The 17231-nt window shown below is 34.7% G+C and overlaps 4 protein-coding genes across 5 annotated transcripts; 2 read left to right on the top strand and 2 right to left on the bottom strand.

Moving 5' to 3' along the window:
• Positions 1–1090: 1090 nt before the first annotated feature.
• LOC120768825 (mannose-1-phosphate guanyltransferase beta) lies at positions 1091–3676 on the bottom strand. The gene is made up of 3 exons (XM_040095579.1): positions 2905–3676; positions 2314–2848; positions 1091–1880 (listed from the first exon to the last, which is right to left on the bottom strand). The coding sequence occupies exons 1-3, from the start codon at positions 3079–3081 to the stop codon at positions 1480–1482; spliced, it is 1113 nt and encodes a 370-aa protein (XP_039951513.1). The 5' UTR covers positions 3082–3676; the 3' UTR covers positions 1091–1479.
• Positions 3677–4024: 348 nt separating this feature from the next.
• LOC120768845 (eukaryotic translation initiation factor 1A, Y-chromosomal) lies at positions 4025–13321 on the top strand. Of its 2 annotated transcripts, none has more exons than XM_040095597.1 (3): positions 4025–4134; positions 4209–4480; positions 12983–13321. In XM_040095597.1, exons 2-3 carry the CDS (start codon positions 4277–4279, stop codon positions 13223–13225), a joined length of 447 nt encoding a protein of 148 aa, XP_039951531.1. In that variant the 5' UTR covers positions 4025–4134; positions 4209–4276; the 3' UTR covers positions 13226–13321. The 2 variants fall into 2 exon arrangements, with proteins under 2 accessions (XP_039951531.1, XP_039951540.1); XM_040095606.1 differs by having other exon boundaries at positions 4030–4134; positions 4188–4480.
• Positions 8559–9946, bottom strand: LOC120768834 (lectizyme). The gene has a single exon (XM_040095589.1). The coding sequence runs from the start codon at positions 9740–9742 to the stop codon at positions 8789–8791; it is 954 nt and encodes a 317-aa protein (XP_039951523.1). The 5' UTR covers positions 9743–9946; the 3' UTR covers positions 8559–8788.
• A 118-nt stretch (positions 13322–13439) lies between the features above and the next one.
• Positions 13440–17197, top strand: LOC120782462 (stabilizer of axonemal microtubules 1). The gene is made up of 4 exons (XM_040114754.1): positions 13440–14829; positions 14927–15941; positions 15994–16459; positions 16968–17197. Exons 1-4 carry the CDS (start codon positions 14822–14824, stop codon positions 17021–17023), a joined length of 1545 nt encoding a protein of 514 aa, XP_039970688.1. The 5' UTR covers positions 13440–14821; the 3' UTR covers positions 17024–17197.
• The last annotated feature ends 34 nt before the right edge of the window (positions 17198–17231 follow it).

Here is a 17231-nt window from a genome sequence, read left to right as displayed (position 1 = left end):
TAGTTTTTTTTTGATTTTATATGTATGTGTAACAACAATATTTTTAACATTTAATTTCTTAAAAATAAAATACCTATGTACTGTACTACTGTAGTACATATGTATGCTTAAATTAATTAATTCAAATAATGGCGTTCATGCGTTGTTTTAAGCATAGTAGCTGGTGTGAACGTCTTTATTTAAACATTCAAAAGAAAATTTAACACTTTATTACACACAAAAGCAAACCAATGAAACGCTTGTAATACTACATAAGAACAAAAATAAATGCAGAAACATGTGTGTTGTGATATTTAAACTTTTTATTGCAAACATGCTGACATCCAGTAACTTTCGAATAAGGAGAATCTATATAAGGAGTGCGAAAATGTTGGAATAATCTATTTCTAAACAAATGAAACTGTATATGTAAAGTGTTCTGATTAATTGGAGAATGCAATGTGCGGAGAGAACAAGTCAGTAATATGAAACAAGAATATTATAAGCAAACAAACTATGAATGACATGTAATTTGAAGATTAACAAAGAATAAAATAAAACTTAGCGTAACGTATTACATACATACATAATGTATTTAGCAACAACAATAAGAAATATGAATAAATATTACAGAAATTGTAAACAAAATACCACAATTACCTATAATTACAATTTCAATTGCAATTACTACATATAAATTATGAACTTAATAAAATCTATGATAAAAAATACAGCGTTTTAATTGTTTTAATATACGCAGCAAACGCTCAAATACACTGTCTGATGCAGATTTAGGTGCCTACTTCGTTTTCAGTGCATAGTAACAAACAATTAGTGCTGGTTGCGTTGAATGCGAAACAAACAATTATATTTATTCACCAATATCTGACTGATCGACAGTACCAATTTCATTGGGGAAGGAAATATTGTATGTACCTGCTATATGTACGGTAAATGTTATATACATAACAGTAGTAACTAAAACACATTTTTTAATATGTTTACAATCTAATTTTTTTTATTTTTCAATAAAAAATAAATACTATTTAGAATTTTATATTTTTCAGGCCCATAAGTTATTTTTATATTGCGTACTTGATTGCGATTAATATTATTTCATATATGCCATAATAAAAGTTTATTTTTGTAAAAAAAGTTATCTTAAAAAAAACATGCTTGAGCGTACATTTAGCATTATTTAGCACGTAAATAGTTACTAGTTGTGTGCACATTTCTATGCATCACATTACAAACATTACTCTTCATTAATTTTAAACTATTTTTGGAGCCATTCGTGAATTTCATATACATAGTTGTATGTATGCTTACATATTAAAAAAATCTAAATGGAAATGCCACACAAATCAAATCAAATTCAAAATGTCGCTCATATAAAGACAATTACCAATCGTGGCATATTTTAGAAAAAAGTCATAGAAAACTCTCACTAATACCTATTTAAAATACAGGTAAAAACTGTAAAACAGAATTATCAAACATTTACATTATTATCTGAGGTTCTGGCACACTAGCGGCTATACTTTTATGAGGCAGTACCTGCCCACCGTTTATGTAGATTTCATCCTTCACAATAACATCTTCACCGAGGACGGTTATACCCTCTAAACGCACCCAACGGCCTACAACCGAACGCCAACCAACAATGCAGGAATCCAACCATGAGTGTGACTTAACTATAGCACCTGTGAGAATCGTTGAACGCTTTATACAAACGCCATCTTCAATTACTACATCTGGGCCGATAGTAACATTTGGTCCAATACGACAGCCCTCGCCTATTTTTGCCGTTGGATCCACTAAAACATTTCCCACTACTCCGGGTCCGGTATAAAGTTTGCATGATTGCTTTTGCCGTAATGATGTTAAATAAAGGCACATGCCTACAAAATAAAAACAAACATTATTACGTGATGAATATTAATATGCCCCAAGCGAAATGCTTTCATCTGTGTATGTACGCGCATATATTAATTTTTGAATTATTATTTACTGGGATTTCCCATAAAGCACTTTAAAGTGCTAAACTTTTTTAATATTTCGGATGAAAGCAGATAAATGAAAATAATATATGTAGCTTCCTATATAGCGTTATCATTTGAATGTACACCTTTTAGCGCCTTTAACCAATCGATACAATCGTTCAATATCATATTGTCATGAATGAAATTGATAAGCTTTATTCCCTTCAGAAAGCGGAAAAAAACATACTTTCAGACATTAGTAGCAAATTTGTACTTAAAATACCTTATCTCTCTGACTAATGAGTGCAGAATGCGGTAACGCATACGTGTCATTTGATTGTGATCTGCTCACCTGTTAGGAAATCTTTAGGTTGTCCTATATCCATCCAAAAACCAGGCAATTCCATTGCATACAGTTGTCCCTCATCAGCCATAACGGGAAAAACTTCCTTTTCTATTGATGTTGGCTTAACTTCTATGCGATCCAGCACGGAGGGATTAAATATATATATACCGGCATTAATTTTATTGCTTACAAATTCTTGCGGTTTCTCAATGAAATTTTCAATGCGGCCTTGTTCGTTGTACAGCACTACGCCATATTTGGACGGCTCTTCGACTTTTGTAACAACGATTGTGCCCTCTTTGCCATGGTTTTTGTGGAATTGTTCTAATTGTTTAAATGGGAAATCACAAATCACATCCGAGTTTAGCACATAAAAGGGTTCACTGCTGGAACTGAGAATGTCTTTCGCTAACGCCAGTGGTCCCGCCGTCCCGAGGGGTTCGTTTTCATGTGAAAATATTAAATTTACCCCTAATTTTTCTGCCTCCTGTTTCAGTTCCTTTTCCATTTGCTCAGCGCGGTAGGAAACAGCAAGTATAACCTAGTTTAAAAAATAAACTACAAACATGAAAATTTATATGTTAGTAATATACCAACCTGCCTACATCCGACACTAACTAAAGCTTCGAGCTGATGCAATAAAATGGGTTTATTCGCAAACTCGACCAGTGGTTTTGGTGTGCTAAGTGTCAAAGGACGGAGTCGTGTTCCATAGCCACCAACGAGAATAAGGGCACGTGTGCCTTTTGTGCTTGCCGAATTTGTGCCACACATTTTTATAGTGATTACAAATTAATGAAAGGTCGTTTAGATACTGTTATTGAGTATCGCAATTATTTGTGACACGTCACACTTTCTTCTGTCTTTATTTGATTTCTTCTTGAAACGAATAACCAACGATAATGCTCCTCTTACAAAACCAGGTCAAAAGATACACTCTTTTATTACAAATTTTTAAACTCACTTTATAAATTGGTAAGACAGTTATCAGATACGCCACGAACTGATAAGAAATTTTAAAGTTTTCATCAATTGTATTCCACCTTTTTTTGTTTAGTTCACGGCTTTTGTTGTTTGTTTTTCTCCCTTTTCGTAGGCAGTGGCCAATAATATCAGGTGACGTCGACGATCAATACAATTGTGTGGTTTATATGCTACAACATTATAAGTTTCACAAACTTATAAATAAATAATTACAAATGTAGAATTACTTTGTTTTTCGTTAAAATATTGCACTTTTTAATTAATAATGTCTTGTTTTTAATAGCCGAAAAACAAACTGTGCTACATTTCCACAGGGTTGCATTCAAATATGCAGAAAGCGAAAATCAAAAACAAATTTCGGTATTCCAAATGCCTTTATAGCACTCTAGTCACAGTATAACAAGGTAAGGTCCATATATATATTTACTTCCTATTTCACTTAAAATTTGTAATGCTTCACAGGAATAAAAGAGATAAAAGAAATAAAAAGAATTTTTTAACTTTATATTTTTAACTACATTTTAATTGCTAACATAATTTCATTGCTTAACCGATTTTCTGATATTTTATGCAAATTGCACATATTTGATATGCACGGCACACAATGCAACCTTGTAAATCAATTATCTATTATCTCATACATATATCTCTGTTTCGCACATATCATAGCGCAGCCATCTTTATTTATAACATTCTGCAACATTTTTAAACACTATTCTTTTCACTTGCACCTACGTTACTGGTGCGCTGACTGTCAACATCGAAATACATCACAATTGCTCTTTCCTTTCTGTCGAAAGACTCGAAGCGAAAAAGTTCGTGACGACGTTTTCAAGCATTTTCGTAAGTAAATTTTCAACATTTTATGAGTAAATCTGGTACATTAAATATATAAGGAATTTGCAAATTTTCCGTAGATCCTAAATTGAAAGTGCATTACAACCAATAAAAGTAAAAGAGAAGTAAGCTTAACAACAGCAGCAAAATGCCTAAAAATAAGGGAAAAGGAGGTAAAAATCGTCGTCGTGGAAAGAACGAAAATGAATTCGAAAAACGTGAATTGATTTTCAAGGAGGATCAGCAAGAATATGCACAAGTCACCAAAATGCTGGGCAATGGTCGACTTGAGGCAACATGTTTTGATGGAGTGAAACGTTTGTGTCACATTCGGGGGAAACTCAGAAAGAAGGTAGGTTAAGAAGAAAAAAGGTGTGGGGTTGGGGAGGAACGACGAGACAAGAACAAATCTTAAATGTGTGTGCAACAATGAAAATGTGCTTAAATTTAAAAAAAAATTTTAATTGGATATTAGTGAAATAACTGACAACATTGATCGTCTAGCACTCAGAGAATGTTTTGAATGCAAGTCTCATTTAAAGTGATGGTGTATGTGTTTCTTGTTATTTTAACATGTTTACATATATAAACATTGAATTTATTTTGATTGTATATGCGTACTTACGTACATATTCATTAAAAATTGCAATGTAACAAAGAAAATATATTTATTGAAATGCAATAAGTTCATACTTCCGAACCTCAACCCGTCTTGCAAAAAAAATCAAAATTTATTATGAACTTATTGCGGTTGCAATTTCACTTTGAGATTAAATTCTAAGAACTATGGAACTATTCGAAACTTCGAATCAGCTGTTTCTCAAGCGAAGCAGTTGTATTTTATTTTAACTCCGCAGTTACACGATCACGCACTTGCTTTCAAGTTAATCACACAAACTGCTTGTCCTAATTGTTTGGAATAGTGGATTGACAGCCGTTATAATCAATAATAGTTTCAAGATGCCATCGTCTTCTTGAAAATTTTGCACAAAATTAATATTATGGAATGATATAGTACTTGTACTATATTTTAATATCAATTCAAGAATATAAAGAAATATTCATGTTCTGGACGATTGCATTTCATTTGTTTTCAAAACTATGTGATCAGCTGTTTTAAATTGATTGAGACTGCGTCCCAAAAATTGGATGGGGTAGAAAAGTGTGAGTGTATTGCAACTTGAAATCAATGTGTTGATCGTGTTACGTCCTGGTAAGGGGGGTAGGGTTAGTTCGTCCAAAAACAGGCATGTCTTAGTGAAATTTCTTTTCTTCGGTGTGTCGGCGTTACGATGCCCCGCATTACTTGATGTTGTATCATCCGAAATCGAAAAATCAAGGTTCATTCGTTAGATAATAATTTTCTCAGGCAACGCTGGGAAGGTTTTGTGAAATTTCGTTTTTGTTTTGGAACACTGAAAAAAATTAAAATATGTATAGAAATAGTATTCGAAATTGCAAAGGAGCGGTGCCGTAGCTTTAAAGTTATGAGGTTCCCCGACTTGTGAGGAAAACGCTTTAAACTGACTTAAAATTTAGACACAAAATTCCTGAGATGTTATGCATTAATTTGAGACAAGTAATAAAATTCGACCCTCTTCTTAATAATACCAGTTAAAAATACAAGAAGTATGTACCTGCAGCTTTGAGATTTCTAAAAGATAAAAAAGTAATTTGGTTATACATAAATCTGATTGGTTTGAGAACATATTTCATGCAAAAATAATTTTCACCACTAACCTGGATTTTCTAAATACTTACATATAAAATTCGGGAAACGTTAAGCTATATAATAATCACCATTCCCTCAATTTAATTTTAAGACTACTAATTTATAAAAATTACATAATTATTTAATATTTCATATTATAAAACTGACAAATGAAATTCATATTTGTTTAAAATAGACAGTCGATAAACCATATGTTCGTAAGTGCTCTAGTAATTTGATTAAGGTTATTTAATAATTTTATCTAATAAAAATGTTTACATTTGTAAAGCAATTGAAATAACTTCATCCTTTATCTAAAAGGCTTAAAAGTTGAACTATATTATGGGTACGCATGTATTTGTACATACAACTGTGTTCATAAAATTAGTAGGGCCGATGGAATGATATGTGTTTGGGATAGTGGATATACTTTCTGGATCATGTCATGATCAAAGAAGCAAAGATTTTCAAAAATCGTATCTGTCTATACAATAATATTGATTTTATTACATTTTCCCCCACTAAAAAAGAGAGAAAGAGAGAGTAAATCACTTAAATATATTTAGTTATCACATCTATCACTACTATTTAAATAAATGTTTTTACAGAAAATATAAAAATGGGTAATAGAAAAGGCAGTGGAGGCAAATGTAAAGGAATTTTTTCGTTTTTATAATTTAAAATGTATATTCTTCCAAAAAAATCATGCTTGTTAACTTGGCAAGTCAGAATATGTGTATTTAGCTGTTTTCATATACAATGTTGTACAAATTGCAGAAATCTTAAAGTTTTGTTTGAAGAAGCAATTTACGTAAGTCAAATTAGAATACTCAAAAAGTACGCAAATCATAGACATGAATCATAAATTTATTTCAATTATCAATTCGTGACAAAAATATTCGGTTATCATTGAGCGTTAGCGATTCCCATTCACAGTAACGTGTCGGTCTTGATCATTACGGAAGAAGTCGGGCCCAATGACGCCGCCGGCCCATAAACCGCACCAAACTGTAATTTTTTCAGAATGAAAGCGTGACTGATGGAGTATGTACGAATGTACTTTCACAGGAATAAATAAGGAATAATAACCCGTTCTTAAATTTGAGGCCACTGACTCCGAATTTCGGTAGTAAATTTTAATAATTTCGACTAGTTGGATCGTATATCTTTCCATGATGATATGGCAAACCTTACTGAAGAGAAATGACAAAAGGGCGGGGGAAATATGGCATGTTGTTGTTTTAACGGTTATCAATCCCCGTTAGGATGGTAAGGGTTATCTGTGTTGTCATCGACGTCATCTATCGGGAGGTCCAACAACAACAACAACATGGCATCATTGAAAAACCCTTTATTTCCCACACTGCATTGATACTTCAACAGATAGTTTCCTAAAAAACTACAACACACAACGTGTTGTGTTCATGTGAAAGATGAGAAGCTCGCTTCACTAAAGGCGTGGGCATAACGGTTTTACTATTAAAATCCTCCTTTGCACGCCATGTTATACATTTTATAAATTATTTGGTTTTATCCATTTCATCGGTTTAATTTATTACAAAAATTATTCATACCTTAATGACTAAAAAAAATTAGTTGATTTTTTTTTATTTTTTAATTTTTAAAAACAAAATTGCAATTTTTAATAACTTTAATGGTTGGATTTAGAAATAATTCTTTGCTCACTCACTGTTTTTTTTTATTATTTCTTCATTATCTCTAGAAAAATTCGAAAGTCATCGATAGCTACATATAGTAAACATATGTATGTTGTATATAACTTTGCGCTACTGTAAGGCTTACTTTAGTTTTTGGCACTAGTTTCCTGTTTAGGGTGGTTATACTAAACTTATGTCCCAAGAGGACGTTCATTTGTCGGTATCGCCGTTATATCATTCAAACTAATCGATCAAAATCCAGTCCTTGTATGGCAAATTGTATCTCCATAGAAATTTTTTAAATTGAATTACTATGGCTTGTAGTTGCCAAATAAATTGAACGATCAAAATCAAAATAATATTTATGCTTCTGTGAAGGGATTATAGCTTCGGATCATCCGAAGATATTGTTTTTCCTTGTTTTAACTTTGAAATGTTTGTTATGGTATTCTAAAGCATTATCGAAGCACACTCTGGCGCTGCCATTAATTGTACTTTGCTCAATTACGCGATAAGCATTGGGGACTAGCATGAAATGAGTAACATGGCGGTGTTGGCGCCACCAATTCGAGATATCTTTATGTAAAATCATGATTTCGATACATATTTCACAATTGGAAAGCTTAGTTAGGCATTTTAAATGGTTTTGGGTCATAAAATTTCAAACAATCTTAGTTGCTGGTTTTGATCTTAAATTTAAAAATTCAATTATACGAAATATTGATTTATGCTAAATAATGTTCTTACATATAGTTGTTTTTCGGTAATATATATTATTTGTATATATTGCACCAAATGTAAATAGAATTTGTTTAATTTATATTGTTTTCCACTTGGAAATTGAACTTTCTTAATCTCTTAATATAGTTTAAAATTTAGTTACAAACAAACATACATAAACAAATAAATTTGTATGGCTAAAATGTTTGCATTCTCCTATTTGAATTTAAAAATGCTTGTTTGAATATATTTGTATATTATAAATATTTTTATTCCTTTTTTATTATATGACTTTTTCGAGTATGTTTATATTTTGCAAAATGTTTTCATTTTACCTTACCTAAATAGCTAAACATATTTTTCATTTTATAAATTTATAATTATAATAGTTATTCTATATTACAGATACATTTTACTACTTTCTTAAATACTACAGTTCCTATTCTAAATTCATGAGATTTTGTTTTCCGCCAATGCGGCGCTCAACGCATTCGGTTTTCAGGCCGTTCAGTTATCGGCATTCAGTTCACAGCATTCTCCAAATTCTCTCTCCTTAATTATTCGCTTATGTTTATTCGAACTGTGTTACCGTCGTGATAATATTACTAATCCAATGCGTAAACGCTGAAACACGCACAAATACAGATGGAGAATTCTTCTGGCCACAAGGCATTTTACCCCACGATACTATGCCAATAACTGTGTAACCTTCCTCGAAACCATCACAACAAGGCTGCATCAGAGGGCCACCTGAATCAGCTGTACAGATACTGACTCCTCCATTTAGTGGACCTGTGCACAAATTAGTCTCGTGCAGTTGCAAACCAGAGGCGGCTAATATCCGTTCACATAGTTCCATGTCCAATATGGGCATATCAGCTTCCTGCAAGCGATGTGGATAATTGGGCACCAGTGTCATAGAAATATTACCCCAACCATAAAGTGTACCACTACCCTCTGGCAGCACATCCTGTTCTGGCAAATGTGCCGGTTGCACATGCTCTGTAAATTGTAACGGTCGTTTAGTATAGATGAGCGCAATGTCATATGGATTAATGCCTCCAAGATAGAGCTCGTGTCGCACATAATGATCAATTGTGCGCACCTGCACACAGTCGCCTTCTTCGGTGCCGCGCAGATCATGACAGCCGGCAACAATGATGGAGTTTTCCACTGTTTCATCTGAAGTGAGGCAGTGAGCTGCTGTTAATATCCAGTTCTCGTGAATTATAGTGCCTGCGCAGTAATGTACGAGGCCGTCATCTGGTGTCATGCGTTGTATTGATACGATATAGGGCGCCGAATGTGGCACCGCCTCGCGTTTCGCCAATAGCTTTTGTGTCCATGCCTTGTTGTTGTCCTTTTTACCACATAGATTATCAAAAAGTCCTAATGTTGCCCTAGGACTTATGCCGGCTAGATGGGCTTTTCTAGCCGGCAACGGTGCATTTGTACTCAAAACCACCATTGTTTGTATGAATATTGTACATAATACTAGAAAAATACATTTCCAACAGACTAACATGGTTTGTTGTTGTAACTCAATACAATTCCACACACAATTCTCCGTTTTTAAATGGCGTTCACGGATTTTTTTTTACTTTCAGTTTACAATTTAAATGCGCACAATTTCACAATTTTCTCGACTCGACGACAATTTGCGTTTCGTACGATCAGTAGATATATTCCGATAGCTTGTTTGCTTTGCTGCTTTTGAATTAGTTTCATTCAGTTTCGGGTCTGCCAGCGTATTGTCATCGCGGACGCCGAGCTTGCAGGTTTTATAGGTAACCAGTCACATCTGCAGCCGGCAGAGACAATGCGATATTGATAAGATAACGTTGTCTTGTACGAACATGTGGAAATTTAACGACGTTGGCGCTACCGTAAGCATTTGGGTCGGCCGATTTTGTTAAGCATGTTGCCATTTGGACAATGGCAGCGATGCTTGCTTGAAGTTGGTCTACGCCAACTGAGACGTCTGCGTTTGCGCATACGACTGGCCTTTTATCTTATCAATGCGCGCCTCCATTAAGACTGCTGCTAACTGCTTGTCCACTGATTTCTCATTTATTAACAAATACATTTTAGTGTTTTGCGCATATATATGTAGGTTTAATGACTTGTATCATACTGTATACGCTATATACCGTCTGTTTGTGAATGAGTGCGAATGTACGGCGCCTATCTTTGCGCTTACTCACCAAATTCCAATGTATTGACATAGCGTACCAAATATAAAGACCCTACATTTCTTGAAACGCGTGCGACTTACAATTCTTACAATTTATCATTGCGTTTCCACATCGTAAGTTGTGGCCTCCCACAACATACCACTCCTAATATAGCGTAATTTTGAGAAGTTTTTCTTTGTGCCACCTTGGGTGCTTCCCCAATACATTCACTTTATAACTGGAAACCTCTTGTACATATGTATGTCTGTATACACATTGGTTGCTTATCAGCAGACTGTCGCAGACTCGCGTGTGTTAGCTAATGGAGAAGGTGCTAATAGTTGAGATACTGTTAATTGGGTTTTACAGCAGTTGTGCTCAGCATTGTTGGTTTAATGGTCTCTTTTATTAAAAGCAAATTATTTGTAAATGTTTTTGTATATGCAGCTATCTATGTATAAGAGTTTGCTTTATGCACTAACTAGCTATTTCATTCACGTTTTTGAGTATTAAGTAGTTTTGCTGGTGTGTCTAAGCAGAAATCTTGATAAGTTTGCCGTGTATGTATGATCAAATATTCAAATAACCGCATATCATAAATTTTGATTTTAAATAATAATCAGAAAAGAATCAAAAAGACCTGCTTTGCTGTATTGTTTATTTTTTTCAAAAATTGAATTTAATTTACGTATGTTTACTCGCGTATGAATTTTATATTTTGCAAGTCATATTTGAAATAATCTCTTCAATGGTCGTTGAAAGAGTTTGATGTTAGTTGATTTTATGAAACCAGATTGAACCCGATCTTATATTCGGTCAAGGGTTGTAACGCAATAATTCGCTCAAGAACAACAACCACAAGTCGATTTATTCAAATAACATTACTCAACAAATCTGAAGGAAAAATTTGCAACTGGTGTGTTAAGAGGTCGGTTGGGTTTTGGAGGTACCCTGTTTACGAACGTTTTGGGGAAGTTGTGATGGTGCTCGCTACAGTCGCCATCCTTGGCATGCTCCTCAAACAGCGGTCGCTCTTCTCGTTTTCCCCTACACACCCCTAACCTGCAGCGGAACTGACTTTGTTGTCATTATCGTTGTCTTTAGCCGTTACCCGTGTCTGTTACCTTGTTTTGGTAGTCGTTGTTGATTTGGTTTTGTTCTTTTTAAAGAGTTCAGTTATCTTGGCTCAATGCGTTAAGCTGTCGGGTCTTAGCTGGTTTAGGGGAACGAGAAGGTCCGCCGCACCAGAGCCTTCGACGCAGTAAGGCCACCGTTAGAATACAGCCAAATTTACCTCCTAACTAAAAACCATCCGATGGGCACCGGAGCCACATAACACCCTGGATTAGCAGGTGGCAGATCTTGATTGCCACACGTATGCAGCTTTTGACAACCCGCAAGAGTGATGCCATATACATATGTACCACCGCTCATACCGATTGGGAGATGCTGAGTATGCCTTGCGGCTTAAGCTCCTGCATCACGACAATTAATTAATATAAATAATACACTTCCACCAAATATTAGATATGAATTTACAATTTTTGTATAAATTGGTGAATTATTTTTATAATGAATTTCCGAATCACAACCAATAAATTAAAAATCGTTTACAGTTGGAAAATACACCGATAACAGATAAAAAAAAAACAAGAAAAGGCGTTAACTTTGATTGCACTGAAGCTATAACACCGTTCGCTAATAAAAATAAGAAATTACAAAAGCTAATATGAGGCATATGTAGCATGGATATCTGGAAATATCTCTTGTTTGGCTTGTGAAATTCGTATAACATAATCTCAGAACAAATTTTATGTTGAGTCACTAACTCAGAAAATACGTACGATTGTTTATATATAAATATTGATTTAGCCGGCTGGCGGAAAGCTCGTTAATTAAAATTTTCCTTCCGTTAGTGACGGCGCTTCAGTACTTAGAATTTCACAAATTTCGCGGCTTATTAATTTTCAGTAAAAAGTGGTATCACATTTGTTATAAATTTATTCCCACTTCCAACATGGGTCATGCGTAAACGAAAAGGCAAAGAAATTCTTTAGCCATTAATAACAATATCATATCACGAACTCGGCATGCAATTATACAATATTTGATCATACCTAAATTTGATATCAGAAGTAGGCAATTTATTGTCATTGTACTTTTTTATGGTGCAACCCCTTATATACATATGTATGTATGTATGTATGTATGTATGTACATATATAAGCATTGTGTTTGTCAACTGATAAAATTCATACTATATACATACATACATATATGGTACACTGTCGAATAGTCAAATATTTGAGTTTTGCGGTAGGTCACTGCACTAGTTGAGTTCTAGTGCTATTTATTTGCCGTACGTTCTAACTTTTGTATGCAATATTTAGTATTGCTTGTGTTTGCTTATGTATTTACATACATATGTACATATATAATATATAGACACATAATTATGTATTTAACGTATTACATTATTTTTACTAGAACTTTTTTAGAAATACATTTTTATCTATAAATATTATAATAATAACTGATAATATTTAACGGGCAATAAATTCAAAAACAAGTACTTTTCTGGTCTACTACAGGTATGGATTAATCAGGGCGACATCATTTTGGTCGGTCTACGTGATTATCAGGATTCAAAAGCTGATGTCATCTTAAAATATACACCGGATGAGGCGAGAAATTTGAAAACATACGGTGAATTCCCCGAATCGGTACGCATCAACGACACAGTTACGTTCGTCGAAGATGGTTTTGATGAAGACATCGAATTCGGTGATGAGATCAGTTCTGAGGATGATGCTGATTCTGTAGACAATATATGATTAACAAGAAATAAGCGCGAGTCTTCAAATCAAAAAGAAGAAGAATTAAGTAAAATGGAAGTTTGAAAAGTTTTCATTTCACATTAAAAAAAAAAATCAAGAAACAAAAATATTATATATTTAATTCACTCTTTAAATAGAAGTAATTAATTAAAAAGCGATAACAATAAATATAAAAATTCAAAAAACGCAAGAAATAACAACACACATTTTTTTTTATTTATTTGCTTCAAATTAAACCGATTTTTATTTTTAAACTACACTATATAGTGTGATTTTGAAAAATTTTAGGTGCAAACGATATTGTACTTTTTAAGGTTCCATCTAGAAGAGTTGAACAAAATTACTGCAAAAATTTGTTTAAGTTGAGTGAAACACTTGACAATTAAAGATTTGTTTGTTAAACTCTTGCAGCATGTTGCTACAGAGTATAAAAGTTTTTTAAATTATTTTTAGTTTTGGAAAGATACTTTTTAGACTTTGCTGATTTAATAAATATATAAAACTTTTAAATTTTTGGTTTATTGTTATTTTAGTGTTTTATATGGTAGTGTATAACACCATATTATGCCTACATACATACATATGAATACTTACGTATTTCAAATAATACATGATGAAAACCGCAATACTTACATACATATGTATGTTAATGTAAACGGCAATAGCATAGTTCTTATGTTCATAACACACACACACACTTGTGTACATATTTTAAGACCCAAAACAAAAATGTTCTCCATTTCCCCATAAAGGTACACCAAATTAATTGCAATTACGATATCAGAAAGAAATTACCTACTATGCATATATTAAATTCGAAAGAGAGTTTGTTAGGATTAAAATAATATTAAATTAAATACAAACAATAATAAATAAATCGAAAAAGTAAAGATAATTGTTTTTTTTTTTAAATCACGAAAACTTTACAGAAAAAACGGAAGTAATTTGTTTCAATATTGGTTGTTTCCCATCCATTATAATTGTAAAACAATTTTTTGAAACGAAACGGTTACCTAGAAACTCGAGAGAACGTTTATGTTATTATTGTAGAGGCAAAAAACTCTCTTGAAGAAATTTGGAGGAATGCTGCAGGTTTGACAGTCCTTGGCGGAATAAAAATCCTCCGAGTGCGTTCCGGTTACTCGAGTTGTTTCGTTAAAAAAGATTTCAATCGACAACCCTCATACCTTGAAGAACCACTTTGCCACTGCGTATACGTAATGTGCTTTAGAAGTAGTGCGTGACAATTCCTTAGTCAAGAACAAAACAATCGTTACTTTAATAAATGCGTACTTTTTTTTTTAATAATGCCACCCCGCGTCGTTTACTTTGCTTAGCAATCACTTGATTTTTAATTCAGTTTTCGACTTTAAACCGAGCACATTTCCGTTTTTGTCGTTCACAAAATTTCAAATTTGTCCGCTGTGTTTTTTGTTTTATATATTATCAAAAATTTCTTTTTTCGAGCAATTAAACGATCAAAATTAAATCGCCTTCGTGTTTTTGTGTAATCAAACAGAGAAAAATCGTAACTCTGGACCCGACCACTCAATAGTTCTGCAGTTCTAAAAACTAATCCGAAATTTCATTCCGATGTGCGAGTAAGTAATAAACAACGGAATGAATAAAAATATTTTTTTTTTTACTGACGTATTTTTATATTCATATTTTGTTTGTTATTTCATGCCTCAACTGCAGCCCGGCTGCCAATCAATGCCCGACCGGTAACGGTTGCGCTGGGGATGGGATCATGGCTTGCGATCAATACTGCCCGCCCAAGTGCGATCCTTGTCAGGCACCGGTCGATTATACACCGTGCCCGCCAGGGGGCGACTGCAATTGCCGCTGCGACTGCGGCGATTATGCGGGCTGTTGCTATCAACAGCCGCCACGTACCCAACCCATCCGTCCCATGTCGTGCATTATGCGCTCGACCGCGCCACTTGAAACGGATACAATATACAAACGTTCGTATTTCGCGAACTGTGGCGATTGCTATCGCGCAAAACCGATACGACCATGTCCGAATATATTATCCAATACCGGTCGCATGGAATCGTGTACGGTGCAGAAGCTGTCGTACCTGCCACCTTGTGGAGCCGGACGAACGGCACCAATTCGGCCACCGGACAATGGATTGCGATTTTGTGGCCCACTTTATGCGATGACTTCACAAAAACATGACTTTGTACCGAAGGGTTATAGCAAACGCACACCTATTCGTCCAGTAAACGGCATATGCAAGCCGTGTGACCCATTGGAGCGATGCACAATCAATAGATTATCTTACATGCCGGTGGATGTATGCCGGAATCCACCACCCAAACCAATAGTGCAAACATATAACATACAACGACCGACCGGGCCCAGTGAGAAATGTACCGTACAGAAATTAAGTTACCTGCCGGTTTGTCCGTTGCCGAAGGAGCCGATGCCATGGGCAGAAAAAGTGCGATGTGTACCGCCACGTTATGAAAATCTCTGCACAACGTATAATCTAAGTTACTTGCCAAATTGTTGTACGGCACGTACAGCTCCCGTGGTGCCGTTGCACAGTATAAAAACTTTGGGTAGCGATCGCACTGACGGTTGTACAGTCTACAAACTCAGCTATATGCCAGTGGATTCGCGCTGCTGTCGACCAGAACCGATACGTCCCATACCGGGTATATGTATGCCAACGGGATCTCTGGAAAAGTGCACTGTACACAAGGTGGGCTAATGAAAATTGAGTTCCTTCCGTCCTTCAACAATTTCTATTACAGCTCTCATACCAGCCTAATTGTTGTGTAGCACGCACCCAACCAATTCGACCCAAGGAGAACTGCCTGAAACCGTGCGGCCCTCTTTACAATATGACCACACAAAAGCATGATTTCGTACCGAAACCCATATGCCGACGGGCACCCATACGACCACAATCACTCATTTGTCGCGCAACTGGCAGCATGGATCGCTGTACCATCAACAAACTCTCGTATATGCCAGTGAATGTGTGTGAATTTAGACGTCCAGAACCGATTAGACCTCGACCGGGTGTGTGTCGCGCCGATGGCCCTGTCGAAAACTGTACGGTTTATAAGCTTAGTTATTTGCCAAATTGTCCACAACCTCGACAGCCAATGCCATGGGCGAATCAATCATCTTATTGCAAACCAACGGCGCCAATCGAGAAATGTACAATTCAGAAGCTCAGCTATGGACCACCTGGTACATTTTCACGTTGCGGAGGTAAGTTTACTTGTCGTTTATACCTATTTTAAATGTTTGACCGACGAGCGACGACCGACAAAACCAACCAATTTTAGACCGGTATTTTATTATTAAAAATAAATAGCGCTTATTTAACTGTAGTTATGGAAATTGAACATTCCAACAGTATTGGGTAACAGTAGAAGCCGTTAGATGATACAAACAAAGTAGATATTTTCGAAAAGTAATGTTTTTTACGCAGAACATCCGGACTAATATCGTATATATTTTTAAATTCATTGCATATGATAAACTTCACCTAAAAGTATGCTATAAAAAATGTTTGAAAATCGTTGGAATATCAGACAATGAATATCTTTCCTACCTCTAATGACAAAAGCCAAATTTATTTATAACTAATTCAAAAAGTCTTATTTGTCATAGCAACATTCTTCTTTTCCACAGTTGATTATTTCCTCTTCATGACCCATTGACTTACACACATACATAGGTATAAAAAACTAAATTACAAATTTACTCTTTTCAGGTTGTTGCAATACGAACTGCGGACCCTCCGCGCCCAAAGCAGGCATCTGTAATTGACACCAAGCCATTTCTATTTTGTTAAAATGTGCATTCAATTTATAGCTATGTTTTATTTTCTCACATCGAATTTTGTTCTTCGTAACCGCCTTAACAGTAACTTATCAAATGTAAAATTATTTAACATTTTGCCATTGCCACACTGATCGGTGCTACTTTTACTTGCTGAAACCATAATGATCGCTGTATATAGATTCATATATACATA

The sequence above is a fragment of the Bactrocera tryoni genome, chromosome 1 (assembly GCF_016617805.1).
Source record: "Bactrocera tryoni isolate S06 chromosome 1, CSIRO_BtryS06_freeze2, whole genome shotgun sequence".
Lineage (NCBI taxonomy): Eukaryota > Metazoa > Arthropoda > Insecta > Diptera > Tephritidae > Bactrocera > Bactrocera tryoni.
This window is presented reverse-complemented; position numbering and strand designations above follow the sequence as displayed.